Here is a 15,446-nt window from a genome sequence, read left to right on the forward strand (position 1 = left end):
GAACATTGACGAATGAATTGGCCTGAAGATCTTGAAGATATTTCTCTGACGAAAAATGGCAGGTTTGTTTTTAACCCATTGTAATTGCATTTTCCATTGAAAAGAAAGGCATCATCAGAACACAATGTCCAAGTAATGAGCCCCAAGAGACATTGAGTGGCTTTCCCTACTACACTCATGCATTCTTCATTTCTTTCCATTGTCGTGAACAGGGAAAAGCCTTTCCCCTGCTTTCCGAGACATGCCTTGTCTCTTTTCCTGTTGTTGCCGAAGGGTTCCTCTTGCTGGCTCAGGTCACAGGGTTTGATAATTCTTGTCAGTCAAGTCTCTAATGCTTTAACCTTTCTGAGCAGAGAATGTTGGCAAAACCCAAATGGCATTTTCACGTGTTGACAGCTGAATGTGCTCCCTAAGGTCAACAGAGTTTTTTTTTTCTTTTTAAACACACATGTGCCGTCCCATCCTCAGGTGAAATATGTCCCTGAACGTATGGAGATGATCTGAGAACAGGCCTGTCTTTGTTTATGCATAAATGTCCTGAGTGTTTTGTTTGCGCTTCCTTACATGTCAGAGCCGGGCTACATCTGGCACTTAAAATTCCACAGTTTAGCCTGAAGATTTCACAAAAGGTGTCTGCTTTGACTTGTTGTCAAAGTTTGTATGACAGAAGCGTTTCCTCTGTGACTATTGATACATTGTTGGTTTGTTCAGCCTGCCTGTGTTTTGTTTGCTGTTCAAAATAAAATAGTTTATTATGCAACATTTCTGCCAGTTTTTTTTTTTGTCTTGAATGTGATCAGAGGTTAATTTGTTCCAGACATTAAAGATTAATAAAGTAATTAAAGTGTAAATAATCAAATGAAAACAATCATGCTGTACAGGGCAATAATTTTGAATAATTATAAAACTGATAATTCAACAAAAAAAATTTATATATATAATTATATGTTTTAATTATTTGTTTAATATTATAATTATTATTATTAATAATAATAAATACTTTTAATGTTGTTGTTATTTTAATTATTTTTTATAAATATGTGTCAGTGTTTTTTTTCTAAAGGTGATCAGTAGTTAATAAAGGCACATGTAAAATTTAGTAAATTAGTCAATTTTGTTTCAGAGATAAAGTAACTCAAGTGTGTCAATAATCAAACATAAAGGTACACATATCAACAATTCTTCTTTCCTCTGGGAATCGAACCCATTACCTCAGCGTTGCTAATGCCATGGTGTAAAATATTTGTAAATATTTATTATTAGTCAAATGTAATAGTTTTTTTTAATATGTACTTTTTATTCATTAAAAAAACTATAGAACCCCCCAAGTTTTTTTTTTATTTTGTGTTCTTTTTTGTCCATTTAACTTTTATGGGGGGTCCAGGACCACCCCACCTCGATTCAAACACTGGTCGCTGTTTACTTTTACTTTTTCTCAAAACCGCTCTTTCTCACTCTCTGTCTGTGACAGGGTCAAACGCGTCGGCGAAAGAACATGCCGGAGTTTCTGGGTGATGCCAGTGTCCCCAATCAAGATTCCATATCCCAGTTGAGCAGTTCTCTTCCAGGATCTGTAACAGGTACAGACCGCTGGAGGAACCGTGCCGCCAGCCGTTTCAGTGGCCTCTTCAGTTCCAACTCAGGAAATGGCTCTCTTGGGAAGGTAAGCATCTGTGAGCATTCAAGGGTTGTTTTCCCTCACGTGCAGAACCTTTGGTGTTTTTTATTAGCATGCCCTAGAGATTTAGGTTGGTTGACACCCTGGCTGGCTCAGGAGTGTAAAGTTGGGGTCAAATCGCAGGCTGGGCTCTTTTCCTCTCTATGTGACTCTTGTAAAAAATCACATAATAGCTTGAAGTTGGACAACAATGCCTGCTTAAGGGTGACCACCGCTTATGAGATCATTAAATGTGCCTTGAGATTTACTCCATGCTGCAAACAATACACCATAGTGTTTATATATAATAATAGTAGTCATATTCTGTCTAATATTACACATAACTCGTATGGGGTACGATAAAGACATCATTTTCCAATTGTTGTTATTTTTAATAGCTCATGTTATGCTTGGGATGCACAATATATCAGTACCATGGTAGTAAATATTTAATTCATTGCTCAATATTGAATATTTAATTGATAATGCTCTTTTCCCTTATTCTTGCTTTCATCTAATGCCTACTTAAAGTTAATCTTTAAAAGCCCTAATCATTTCTTAACACTGTTAAATGTAATCTATTGCAAAATCAAAATATTATAGAAGTTTCTTCATTTTTGATTTCCTCTCCACTTTAAATATTTAAATTTTTCCTCTCAGGAGTATGATCGTGTGGAACAGCTGCAGAGTAAACTATACTCATACACTATGTTCGGACTACCCAAGATGCCTCCGCAGCTCTCGTTCCACAGAGACTCATGGGAAGAGGAGCCCAACCTGGAGCTAGAAGAGACCTGGAAGCAGCTTTTGGACAATCCTGAGGTAAACACACTACTCTGCATATCGCTTTGGGAATTTTTATAATTTTATAATTTCATTAGGACATTATATCCCATCATAAATTGTAGAATACAATTCATGTACGATGATAATTCTGTCAGGTTAATGACCATAATCAGTTAAGAATGGTTTTATGACTTCAGCTTTTCCATTGACGTTTCGGTGTTAGGCCTTCACTGTATCATGGAGATGGATGTTTTATTGCCCTTGTCGTGATCGGTTTTCTAGAAGTACCTACATGAACAAAACTGTGTTTTTTTTTTTATTATCAAGAAAGGTCTATGCACTATACTCTCTACTAAGTGTCTGACAGATCAACCTTTTCTGTCAGGAGACACTTCAACTCTCAAAACTATTGTTAGTCAGACAAATAAGCATAATTTACTTTCTGTGAAATCCATTTGCTACAATTTTGCTGCACGTTGTTACCATGAGAGAGATATTTACAAAATGAGACATAAGTAAATAAGTAAAATAGTAAATAGTAAAAAGTAAATAAGGCCATTTACAAAACACAGGTTTTCGAATTAACCCACTGCAACCTTTTGATTAATAATGTTTGGTTACAGTAACCATAATTGAATATGAAGAGTTTCCCCATGCAGAACCAGCTCCAGAGACTTTACTCTGAGTGTTTTGTCATCACTATAGAAATATTGGTTCCAACTCACTGTATAGCTTTGTTCAAACTATACAATATAATTATATATGAAATCATTCTAATATGCTGATTTGGTACTCAAGAAACATTTCTTCGTATTATTTTTTAAACTATTTCTGAATTCTTTAATGAATAAAGAGTCATCCCTGTATGTTCATGCAAAATATAGTGTTTTTACTTGTTTTTGTTTGTTTTTTCTTATAGATTTTAACCAGACGTCAGTGCCATCAACAAGAGGCCATATGGGAACTGCTTCAGACAGAGTCAGACTACATCAAGAAATTGCATGTCATTACTGATGTAAGAACCCGATGATGTTTACTTCAATGCATTATCTTAGTACCTGTGTAAATGTGTCTGATAATGTCACTGAAATATGTCTCATTGTTTTCAACAAGACCATGAGAGGAATTTATAATATTTATCTTGTCCACTGCTCATTGACTTCAGCATTTATGATACTTTTAAATGACTTGTGACAGATTACATGTTAAACTTTATAGCACGGTATAATCAGAATCTCTTCCTCTTTTGCCAGCTGTTTCTATGTGGCCTGCTGAACCTGCAGGAGGGTGGTTTACTAAGTGAAGTCGAACCTGTGCGCCTCTTCAGTAACATTCAGGATATTGTGCAACTGCATACATCCCTGTGGGCTGAGGTCATGCTGCCGGCTCTAGAGAAAGCCAGACAGAAAAGATCAATGATCAACCCTACTGAACTACATGAGGGCTTCAGCACTGTGAGTGTGTGCACATACTATCTCACACGGGAGACACTGGTTGCTGCACACAACATTTTTCAAGACTTAAAGGAATAGTTCACCCAAAAATGAAAATGTGATGTTTATCTGCTTACGGGCATCCAAGATGTAGGTGACTTTGTTTTTTCAGTAGAACACAAATGAAGATTTTTAACTCAAACCGTTGCAGTCTGTCAGTCATATAATGAAAGTGAATGGGAATCACGGCTTTGAGAGTCAAAAAAACATACACAAACAAAACCAAATTAAACCCTGCGGCTCGTGACGATACATTGATGTGTAAAGACACGAAACGATCGGTCTGTGCAAGAAACTGAACAGTATTTATATAGTTTTTTACCTCTGATTCACCGCAATGTCCAAACTGTCCTGAGCGCGTTCTCAGATGTGTCTTCTTCTTCTTCTTGCTTTACGGCGGATCGCAGACTTATAAGTGCGTTACCGCCACCTATCTCTCAAATGGACCATTGACACTCCTAATTGAGATTGTAGATAGAGTTTCAATGGTCCATTGTGTCAATGAGTGTCAATGTGTCGTCACGAGCCGCAGGGTTTAATTTGGTTTTGTTTGTGTATGTTTTTTTGACTCTCAAAGCCGTGATTCCCATTCACTTCCATTATATGACTGGCAGACTGCAACGGTTTGAGTTAAAAATCTTTGTTTGTGTTCTACTGAAGAAACAAAGTCACCAACATTTTGGATGCCCTGAGGGTAAGCAGATAAACATCACATTTAAATTTTTGGGTGAACTATTCCTTTAAGCCCTTCAAGATACAGAATCGATGAGTTTGTTGAATGTTCAGTGAATAGGTTCCATCAGAATGAGAATTCAAACAGCTGATAAAACATCACAATAATCCACATGTAAAACTTCAGTCTACACTGTAAAGAAAAATCTGTGACATTTACGGTAAAATACCGGCAGCTGTGGTTGCCAGAACTTCACCGTAAAAAATATGGTAGCAACATTTTACGTTTTACAGACTTAATCTAAATTCATAATAAAATACCGTATTTCATTAACTGACGTAATGTTAATAAACCAACATATTTAAGTACTAATATCTGTTTTGAACCATTGTAATGCACTGATAACCACCAAAAACTGGTGGTGATGAGAAAGTCACATGATGAACCAAAGCTCATCACAAACAGCTTTTCTATGAGCTGAGGAGGACAATACTTATATATATATATATATATAAGGTGCACAGTATCATTCACACAAACACTAAACCCCATCATGGTGACACACATGATACTGAAATAATGCAATAAACATTAATTTAACAACATTAGATGTAAGAGTAAACCCTAATGTACACAACTGATAAGAAAAAACTAAGAAACATGTTATTTCAACAAAAAAACATCAACTATGAATTGTCATGCAGGGAATTCTGGGAGTGTCAATTTACGGTTTTTCACTGTAAATTATACAATGACTTTTTCTTTTTCACTTCCAAAAACCTTATTTTTAACTGTATTTTACTGTAAAATCACATTAAATGTAATTGCATTTATTTACCGTATATAGTATGGAAACTTACTGTTAAGTAACCAGTTAACAGGTTTTTACTGTAGCAGTTTACAGTCTTTTACTGTTAAAATCACAATCATTTTTTTTACAGTGTATCAATGAATGTCTCGTGAAATGAAAAGCTGCATGTTTGTAACAAACAAATTCAACATCAAGACGTTTCTCACTTCAAACCATTGTTTCCGGATAAAATATGAGTCCATAATAGTGCTTCCTCCAGTGAAAAAGTTGTCTTGTTTGAATCAGAAAAGAAATATCTACAGATCAAGCACCATTTACAAGCGAAAACAATCCCAATCAGTTCTAAACAAATATGTTGGTGGATTTTAATGTGAGAGGACAATATGGGGATGGACTTTTTCACTGGAGAAAGCATTATTGTGGACTGTGGACTGGTATTTTGGCCAGAAGCAATGGTTTAAAATTAAAACGGCTTTCACTTCAGAAGATATTAATTGCTGGATTGGACTCATGTATATTACTTGTGGATCATTGTGATGTTTGGACTCTCATTCTGACAGCACTCATTGTACTATTCATTTAAAGTTATCAAAATTGCCTCAAGATTTTTAAACATCATTTTATTGACCTACTTTAATTTTTTGTGTGCAGTTTGGTTTCCGATTCAAGCCGTACATCTGTTACTGCATGGAAGAAGAGGCCTGTATGGAGTACATGCGCACTTTACTGAAAGACAATGAGCTCTTCAGAATATATGTAACTGTGAGTAATTATTACCATCCGTATCTTGTTGCTCCTCAGACAGACACATTAACCTTTGATGGATTCAGTCTGGCGGCAAATATAAAGGCACCTCTGAAGGTCTATTATATATAAGAGATATGAGAGGTCTTTAGTATAATAACCTGTACTGTGACAGCACCCTCATTATGACTCAGTGATTCTCTCATAGTCTGCTTGTGCTGTGAGTGTATGTTTATGATTGTTCACCAAATGAGACTTTCAATAAACTTTTACATCCTGCAGTGGGCAGAAACTCATAAACAGTGCAACCGGCTGAAGCTGACAGACATGTTGGTGAAGCCTCATCAAAGACTTACTAAATACCCACTGCTGCTCAAAAGTGTGTTGAAAAAGACAGATGACCCGGCAACTCGTGAAGCCCTTAACAAAATGGTAAGTAGTTCTTTCTAAAATTTTTGCAATAGAGCATATGTGCACATTATTCAGTAGTATTTTGTTTATTTTAATGTTGTTTACAATAGTGTATTCAAGCCACTGGGTTTTGGGACTCACAATAATGTGAAATACTCATATGTCTAAGACCACATTTAAATTCTTGGATTAAAAAAAAAATATTCTAAGAATTTGAACCATGTACAGGTGCATCTCAATAAATTAGAATGTCGTGGAAAAGTCGAGTCGATGTTGACTAGTCGCTGATGACATTATTAATGAACAAATAAGCATGAACCTTGAGCTGAGACGAACACCTTGTGCACATAGCTGTGCATATTTTTTTCTTTTTTTAATATTTTTATTGTCTATTATCTTTATTATCTATTGACAGCCCCATGGTAAATATTTGCTTTTGTGGTCAGGTGGCTGCTGTTGAATGCTTCATTAACAGTGTGGACTCACAAATGAGACAAAGGGAGGAAAAACAGAAGCTGGCTGCCATCGCTGGACGTATAGAGGCGTATGAGGCCGTGGAGGGGGCCAGCGAGGAGGTGGAGAGGGTGAGATGCATGAACTATGAGTCACTATCATGGCTTCAGAATGTTGCATGCTTTATATGAGATCTTGAAGAAACAAACAGCATGACATGCTTGGTGTCTCTATAATCATCCATTGTGCTGTGCATTGATCCTTCAGATCCTCAGGGAATATAATAACTTTGACCTGACTGCTCCAGTCATGGGCGCCCCACCTGAAGAGACTCGTCAGCTGCTCCTAGAGGGAGCTCTCAAGATGAAGGAGGGTAAAGAGAGCAGGGTACGATTTCCTTCTTTTTTTAAATTTGTTACAGGAAAAAGAAGCAAAGCCTGCATTTCTAAGTGCACTTTAGTAAGAAATCAATTTTTAACTAACAGCTAATAGTTGTCTAAAAGCTTCTCACTGGTCTCCATTAACTCCTGTTTCCGACAGATGGATGTATACTGTTTCCTGTTCACTGATGTTCTGTTGATTACTAAGTCCGTGAAGCGTGTAGAGAAAGTGAAGGTGATCCGGCAGCCTCTCGTCATCCATAACGTGGTGTGCCGAGAGCTGAAAGACCCAGGAAGCTTCCTCCTTATCTACCTCAACGAGTTTCGCTGTGCCATTGCCTCCTACTGCTTTCAGGCCAACAGTGGCACTCAGGGCCGCAGCTGGATTGAGGCCATTTACAACGCACAGGTATTTGAATTAACCCACTGCAACCTTTTGATTAATAATGTTTGGCCTTGATTGTTGGTTTTAATATGAAGAGTTTCCCCATGCAGAACCAGCTCCAGAGACTTTGCTCTGAGACCCAGAGAGATGACAGAGATGAGGATGAGACAGAAAGCAGCATGTCCACCTCTAGCTCTCCATCAATACAGCACAGAGAGCCTCTAGGCAAGAGGTACGGTTTTCCTTATATACTGTATATACAGTATATATTGTATGTAGATTATTCCTGTAGTTCAAACAGTACAGCATGGCACTAGCAAAACTAAGGTTTCATTTCCTAAGTAATGCAATGTAAGTCATTTTAGATAAAAGCCTCTCCCAAATCTATAAATTTAAATGCAAGTAAATAGATGATTAAAATGTATCTTTCTTGCTTGAAGTAATGTATGTGTGTGTATGTTATAATTTTCATCATAAATAAACACTTGCATGAGCTGCTCTTAAATGACAATTTAATGAAAGATCATAAGTAAATGAAGTCGAATATATATATATGAAAATTAAAAGAAATTATAATATGTATTAACACAATGGTAATACAAAACAATTAAAATACTGTATATAAAAATTCAGAAATTTCATAAATTCATAAATATATTTAAAAAGCATTATGTATGTGCATGTATGAATAATATAAAAACATTATATTTGAAAACAAAAAAATTAAAATATTATAATTTACATCATGAATAAACATGAGCTGCTCATAAATAACAAAACTGTGTGAAAAATCAAAGTACATTAATCAGTCTAATAAAGTCATATATATATATATTTTTTGCCCCACTGTATATATAATCTGATATGTATTAAAGGAGACATATTATGCCCCTTTTTACAATATGTACAGGGATTGAAATAAACTTTTTCACTCACCAGCCAATTAGGCTACAAAATTTTTAAGTTACCGGCCATTCATAACTTCTACTAGCCAAAAAAAAATAACCAAATAAAATAAACCAACAGCTTCAGGCTGTCTACATTGAACGTGACAAAGCGACCGCTGCAAATCATTTTGTGTCAGTACTAGGGGTGTGCGATATTGGCAAAAAATATTATCTCAATTTTTTCTGGAATTTTATCGATAAAGATAATTAGACCATATTTTGCTGAGTGTGTTATTGTGCTGATATCTTAAGGACTACCGTGGACAGCTGACTCCTAAAGTTTTTGATATATTTCATGAAAATTTTAATACTGATATTTGAAATAATTAAAAAAATGAAAAGATACATTAGATGTCAAATTAAAACAATTAAAACGCCAGTAGGTGACAGTAAGTCACTGTTAATAAGTGAGTCATTGCGGCTGATCCGAATCATTTAAACGGTTGACTCATTCAGGAACAAAACACCATCATGTTGCTCAGACACGCAAAACAGCGCTGTGGCTGTGTTTGGAATTATTTTTGTTGGCGAAATAGAGCAAAAGCAAGCATGGTATCTAAAACATAAGTCTCTTGATATTAACGTATTGTTTATTGAACTGTTGTATAAAATCAATTCACAAATCACATTTGTAACCATGCTGATTTTTTATTTAAAACGGCACTCTTCGTGTGATATTGATTAACTGTATGAAATGATATAACTATATACATTTTCTGCCCCCTTATCTTGAATTATGTGATCATTCTTAATGCATATTAATAGACTGAATCATGCACTGAAAGAACGCACTCTAAATGCCTACATGCACTAAGTTAATGTAGTCGCTTATGTGGATGCGTGCACTCTGTAGGTGTTTGTTTGGTGTTTGCAATATTCTCGGTAATGTAACGAGTTCAGTATTTGCGCTAAACCTGCACAGATTTGGCTTGCACGAACTTCCCCAAGAAATTAATGAGTGAACATAACTTACAAAAAGTAACCCACCAAATTGGCTAGTGATTTGACAGCGTTACCCACCACAGCTGATTTTTACCCGCATTTGGCGGGTTGGCGGGTGTTAATTTCAAACCCTGAATATGTAATATAAGTATCTGGTGTCCCCAGAATGTACCAAATACCCCTCAGATCTTTTATTATATCATTTTGAAAATGCCTATTTTGAGTGGAAGCAAAAACACGCTGTTTTTCGGGCCTGTCTCTTTAAATGCAAATGAGCTGCTGTTCATCGCCCTCTTTTCCAGAATAGAGCTGCATCATTACAGCTAGTACCTGATAAAAAACATCTGTTTACTTGCAAAATAAAAATGATGGCGCTGTGGGTGGAAACTTACAGATTAAGGGGCGGTAATATTATAATGAGATCCCTTTGCAACGTCACTAGGGGAGAGCGAAATCAGACGCGCTCATTTTTGCAGACGCTTGGAGAAAAATGCTTACCAAAACAAAGTTACTGGGTTAATCTTTTTCACGTTTCCTTGGTTGGTAGATGCACCGGGGACCTGATTATAGAACTTAAAACCTGGAAAAGTCAGATTTTCATGAAAGGTCACCTTTAATGCATTAATAATATATGTAATAAACATAATTAAATATAGAAATAAATGACAATAGATTTATTGAAAGATCAAAGTACATCAAGCAGTCTAATAAATATAATTTTTTCTTTTCCAAAAGCCTCTCTCTTTCACCAAGTCACTCTGATGGCTCCACGGAGACCCTTTCTGTGGCGGCTATGGAAGAAACGGAAGAGGTTGGGTCCTTGTCGACTGTTCAGACTGCATCGCTGAGAAATTCCCTGCTGTCTTCATCAAGCCTGCGGGATTCCTTCTCTACTAGTAACAGCAAAACTCTGGAAGGTCTGAGTGATTTGGTGGCCACAGACTTGGATCCGGAAAGTCGCTCTCTTTCTATAGACAGTGCGTATGGAACACTCTCACCTCAGTCCCTGATCACAGAGCTGGACTTAAAGGGGTCGGTTTGCCAGAGTGAGGGAGAAGAGACCGATGCTGGGGAGGAAGAAGAGGCATTTGAGGATGATGAAGATGGTGATGAGGAGGATTCATTGACCTGGAACGGCTCTCAGATTACTGTAAATGAGTCCTGCATTTTAGATGGCCGTGTAAACAAAGAGGAGCTTGACCAGAAGAATGATTTTTCTGCGATGTCTCAGGTTACGGGCTGTCACTCACATGCACTGCGGCGCCGTTCGCCCGTCCAGCCACGTTCAGACTACCTGCAGCACTTTGCCCTCAGGTCACGCTCCGAGGATGACCTCCTTCAATGCCTCACCGGTCCTCTCCGTCCCTCTAGCAGGAACAACATCAGCAAGAGCTTGACACACCTCGCCAAACAGACGTCTCACAGCACAGAGCTATTCCAGACAGACGAGGAAGACTTCCGTGAAGACCCCAAAGCACTGTCGAACAAACTGACGAACACTCTTAGGAGAGCAGAGTCCAGACATGTGCAAAGGACCCTCAGCTGCCCCAATGGCCAGGCAGACTGTGAGATTAAAGAGAATGAGACACCACTCTCTGGTGGTCTGGAGGAAAAGAGTGACTTGTTGCTATCCCAGCAGCCACATCAGCAGCATAAGAAACTGACGGTGGCTCAGTTGCACAGGATACGTGCTACCATGGTGCTCAATTCAACACTGACAGCATCGTAAGTCTACAAACACATCCAATATTTCACATATTTAGGTCATATTTCACTCCTAAATCAAAAAAATATTATAAAAATAAATAAAATACATTTTACACTTTATAATGTATAATACAAAAACAATACTTTTCATAAATAGATTATATAATTAATTTTTTTATTATTTTTATTTTTATTTTGCACAAAGATAAGGAAACCAATTTTAGGGTATTTTTGCACTGTGGCATAATCTTCAGTCGGTAGCTTGTTGTAATATATAAAAAACAAAAATTAACATTACTATAATTAAAAAAGTACACACTACTGTTACATTTTTGGGGTCAGTAACATTTGTTAAATGGAGTCTCTTGCAAGGCTGCATTTATTTAATCTGAAATACTGTAAAAACATTAATATTGTGAAATATTTTTACAATTTAAAAGAAGCGTTTTAATATATTTTAAAATGTAATTTATTCCTTTGAATAGCTAATCTGAATTTTCAGCATCATCATTACTCCAGTCCCCAGTGTCACATGATCCTTCAGAAATCATTCTAATATGTTAATTTGGTGCTCAAGAAACAATTATTTTTTTATTAATATTGAAAACATTGCTGCTTAATATTTTTGTGGAAACTGATATTTTCAGGTGCCTTTGATGAATGAAAAAGTTCTAAAGAACAGCATTTATTTGAAATGGGAATCTTTTGTAACACTGTAAGTGTCATTTTATTTATCAATTTAATGCATACGTAAAATAAATTTGACTGACTCCAAACCTTTGAATTATAGTGTACATTTGTAAAGTAGAATTTGGTAATATTTGTTGTATTACATTTAATTTAGTGCTTGGGTCTGGACATGATGACTTTTATTACTGAGAATATTTTGTCATGAAAATAAAACAGGTTTGAATAAAATAGGTCCTAAAATAGGTTTTATTTTTAATGCCAAATATTATTTCAGTCGTGTATCCACAAACAAATTTCAATTCAAACATGTTGCTTGGTCCTTGTCTTTCTTCACCAACTGCACATGGTAATTTAGCCATTCTTATAAACTTGCTATAAGAAGATGTCAACACTAGGCATTAGTATGTATCCCTCAAACTCTTGTCATCTCTCTAATAACTTGCAGACAGATTGTTCCTGCATGCTGTTACAAAACTCTCCCTCATTGTCCAGACTTGCTCGCACAGCGTATCCTCCTCATTGTTAATGTTCTCCGCAGAGTGTGGCACGCCATTAGCCATCAGTGTGGACTCAGCCCATTAGAAGACAATGTGCCCTTCTGATATAGCTTTTAATAGGTTGAGACACAGTGATCTCAGTCAGTGAGGCACAGGATAGCCAAGCCTCTATTGTCTAGCCGTCATCCAGTGCTTTTGTCCCCAGTGTCTTTTATCTAATAATCTCAGTCTCCACCCAGAGTTATTAGAGAATTGGACCTTCCGAGAAAATGACTGGATCTAGAATCCTGAGTACTGAGGTTTTCACTTTTTTCCATGTATTGTATCTATTTTTACCTTGTGGAAGGTCTCTAATTATTCCCTGATGTTTGAGTGGATGATTTGTTGTTATTAAATGCTATGCAGTTGATTTGAAATGATATAAAAGATGATGTCACATAACAAATATATTTTTAATTTGCTATTTATTTTAAAATTTTTCTGTTTCTCTCTCTCTCTCTCTCTCTCTCTCTCTAGGGAAGTTTAGTGTTTGTGTAAATGAAGCTGGTGCCATTAGCTGGTCTATTGGTGGGACTTAAACCAAGTCTTTGGTCCAAGACTACATCTGCAAAGATGTGTACCCAAGAGGAAGTACAACTCAGTGAATATAAACAGACAGAACCAGGGTGAACGCTGTGGAACTCAGTTAAAAGCCATGACCATAATTCAATAATTTTATATTGAATATAAAGTTAAAGGGTTATACTGTATATACAAAGACATTTTGTATAATACCTGTCAGACAAAAGGAGATTTGAGTTAATCAGTTTTTATTTAGCAATGCACCAGTCAGGGCTTTTGCAGAGTAAAAGGGACAGAAAAGAATCTCATTGTTTCTAACTTCTAACCTCTATTCCATGCATGCCCTGTGATCTATTTTCACAAAAAGTATGACTATAAACTCAGAAGCACTCTTCATCCCAGAATTTACCTGAATTGTCGTTTTGTTTGAATTGTCATTTCGTTTGACCTCTGAGTCCTAAGGGCTTTTTTAAATGCTAGATGATGTAGCTCCAGAAACACCTAAAATAAAAATGTACTCTTTTAGGTTGTAGGAATTTACTGAATCTCACTTGTGATACGAAAAAACAACAACAACTGTGGACTACTTTTGCTTCAAACGCCACAATAATCAACTTGCATGCATTTGTTTTTTCAGTGCTCTGTAAATATGGTATTTATTGAACCTGCTTTGTTTCGTAGAAAATTTTTATTGTTGATGCCTGTTGATTGTTATGTTTCTGTTTGCTATTTGAATGGTTAGCACTGTCTCTGATTTGTCTGTTGACATCAAAATAAGGACTGAATGCATGTCTTATCCCTGGATTTGATCGGTTTACATATGTAGCTTCAATATTTACAGGTTACAAATTTGCAGTGCTTCTTAAGAAAGAAAAAAAAGAGAAAACACAACCTGCAAACTTCCAATTAAAATGCTTCAGATGCCAAATCCACTGCCAAAATGTGTCCATTTTATTTATGAAACTGAATGAATGATATCATCTCTTGTTAATGAGAGGATATTCCAAAAATGGGAGTGTCTCCAAATGTTTATATCATTCCAAGCAAATCTGAATGGTCCTTGTCTCATCTTAATCATGTTTCGGTTACACTATGTGCGTATTTTTCTTGTTGTAACCTTTTCATGCAACATGGTTTTAGAATGCAGTGTAGTACAGGAGTGAGCTCTCAAATGTGAAATTGCAATGCTCCAATAATCCACAAGGTGGAAGCAAAGATCTACTTTTTTTTTTTTTAAATCTTTGACTTCATATGTTGTTTGTACAGCTGATAAAGAGATGTGGTCATGCAATTAATTTGTCCATCATCATAATTTTTTATGTAAACGCAAATATGAGCAGGCCGAGATGTAAAATCCACTAAGGCAATTTAATGTTCAGAAATAAATGGGCTATGTGCTATATCAATTATGACTATATGTATTTATAATATGGCTACTGAAATTATTAGAATCTGCTTCCACATCTTTATAGCCTAACTGTAGAAATACAGTTGTCCCACTCTCTTTGCTGGCAGGCGACTTTGGGTTCTTAGAAGAATGAGGCTGTCTTGATTGTTTGCTCCCCTAGAGGTTTATTGCTCATTGCGGGAGCTGAGTCTGCACTGTGGCTCATGACCATGCTGTGAGTATCGCCTGTAAACACACCACCAACACCCTGATGAAACAGCAACTGGGGCCACCTTCACTATTTATTACCAGGCCTTACACTACATAGCTATGTCTCTGGCCATGCAACTTGAATAATCATCTGTAAAATATTAAAAAATAACATGTCGTGAATTGCAAAATAAGTTTTTGTTAAAAAACTGACCAGCTTATCTATTTTTATGCCGCAAAGATTCATCAAATATCCTACTCATCCTATTTCACCTGTCATAGATTGAAAGCCGAGTGAACGGAGTTGAACGGAGTGACAGTGATTTCTGGGGAAAGTATATGTTATGGAAGGAAAATCGAAAAGTTTCTTTGGGGGAACGCAGACGTTTATTAGTTCGGGAATCGTTTGATCTGTCATATTGAACGGCTGTAGGCTAATAACTAGGGCCTATATGTCCTCATATAAAACTTTTAACAGTGTTTAAAATTTTACACAAAATTCTAGACAAAAAATGCTGCAGCGCATTTAGCAATTTTTTAAAATAAGAACTGTCTTTAAGATTTTCATATTTGCTCGCAAAACGTGAGTCATCAGCAAATATAGGCTACATTTGATTTCACATCCCTGATGGCTTACATGGATATGAACAAAGACAGTAGCTCAGTGGTTTGTTGTTCGTGTTTAATAGAGGCAGTCCAGCCGGAGAGAGAG

At 36.4% G+C, this 15,446-nt stretch overlaps 1 protein-coding gene across 4 annotated transcripts in view; it reads left to right on the plus strand.

Annotated features, from left to right (window-relative positions):
* The window catches only part of plekhg5a (pleckstrin homology domain containing, family G (with RhoGef domain) member 5a), a 45,356-nt gene extending 31,278 nt beyond the window's left edge, over positions 1-14,078 (plus strand). For 3 of the 4 annotated variants that reach the window (XM_016293591.1, XM_016293827.1, XM_016293755.1), the window contains 12 exons: positions 1,472-1,663; positions 2,318-2,479; positions 3,363-3,458; positions 3,697-3,897; positions 6,072-6,182; positions 6,447-6,596; positions 7,022-7,159; positions 7,296-7,415; positions 7,569-7,817; positions 7,904-8,025; positions 10,418-11,407; positions 13,093-14,078. In XM_016293591.1, coding sequence (XP_016149077.1) covers positions 1,472-1,663; positions 2,318-2,479; positions 3,363-3,458; positions 3,697-3,897; positions 6,072-6,182; positions 6,447-6,596; positions 7,022-7,159; positions 7,296-7,415; positions 7,569-7,817; positions 7,904-8,025; positions 10,418-11,407; positions 13,093-13,102 — 2,541 coding nt within the window. In that variant the 3' untranslated portion in view covers positions 13,103-14,078. Of the gene's footprint in view, positions 1-1,471; positions 1,664-2,317; positions 2,480-3,362; positions 3,459-3,696; positions 3,898-6,071; positions 6,183-6,446; positions 6,597-7,021; positions 7,160-7,295; positions 7,416-7,568; positions 7,818-7,903; positions 8,026-10,417; positions 11,412-13,092 lie in introns of those variants that run through there. The other variant, XM_016293666.1, reaches the window with a different exon arrangement.
* The last annotated feature ends 1,368 nt before the right edge of the window (positions 14,079-15,446 follow it).

Source organism: Sinocyclocheilus grahami, unplaced genomic scaffold, assembly GCF_001515645.1.
Source record: "Sinocyclocheilus grahami isolate Dianchi unplaced genomic scaffold, SAMN03320097.WGS_v1.1 scaffold2.1, whole genome shotgun sequence".
Lineage (NCBI taxonomy): Eukaryota > Metazoa > Chordata > Actinopteri > Cypriniformes > Cyprinidae > Sinocyclocheilus > Sinocyclocheilus grahami.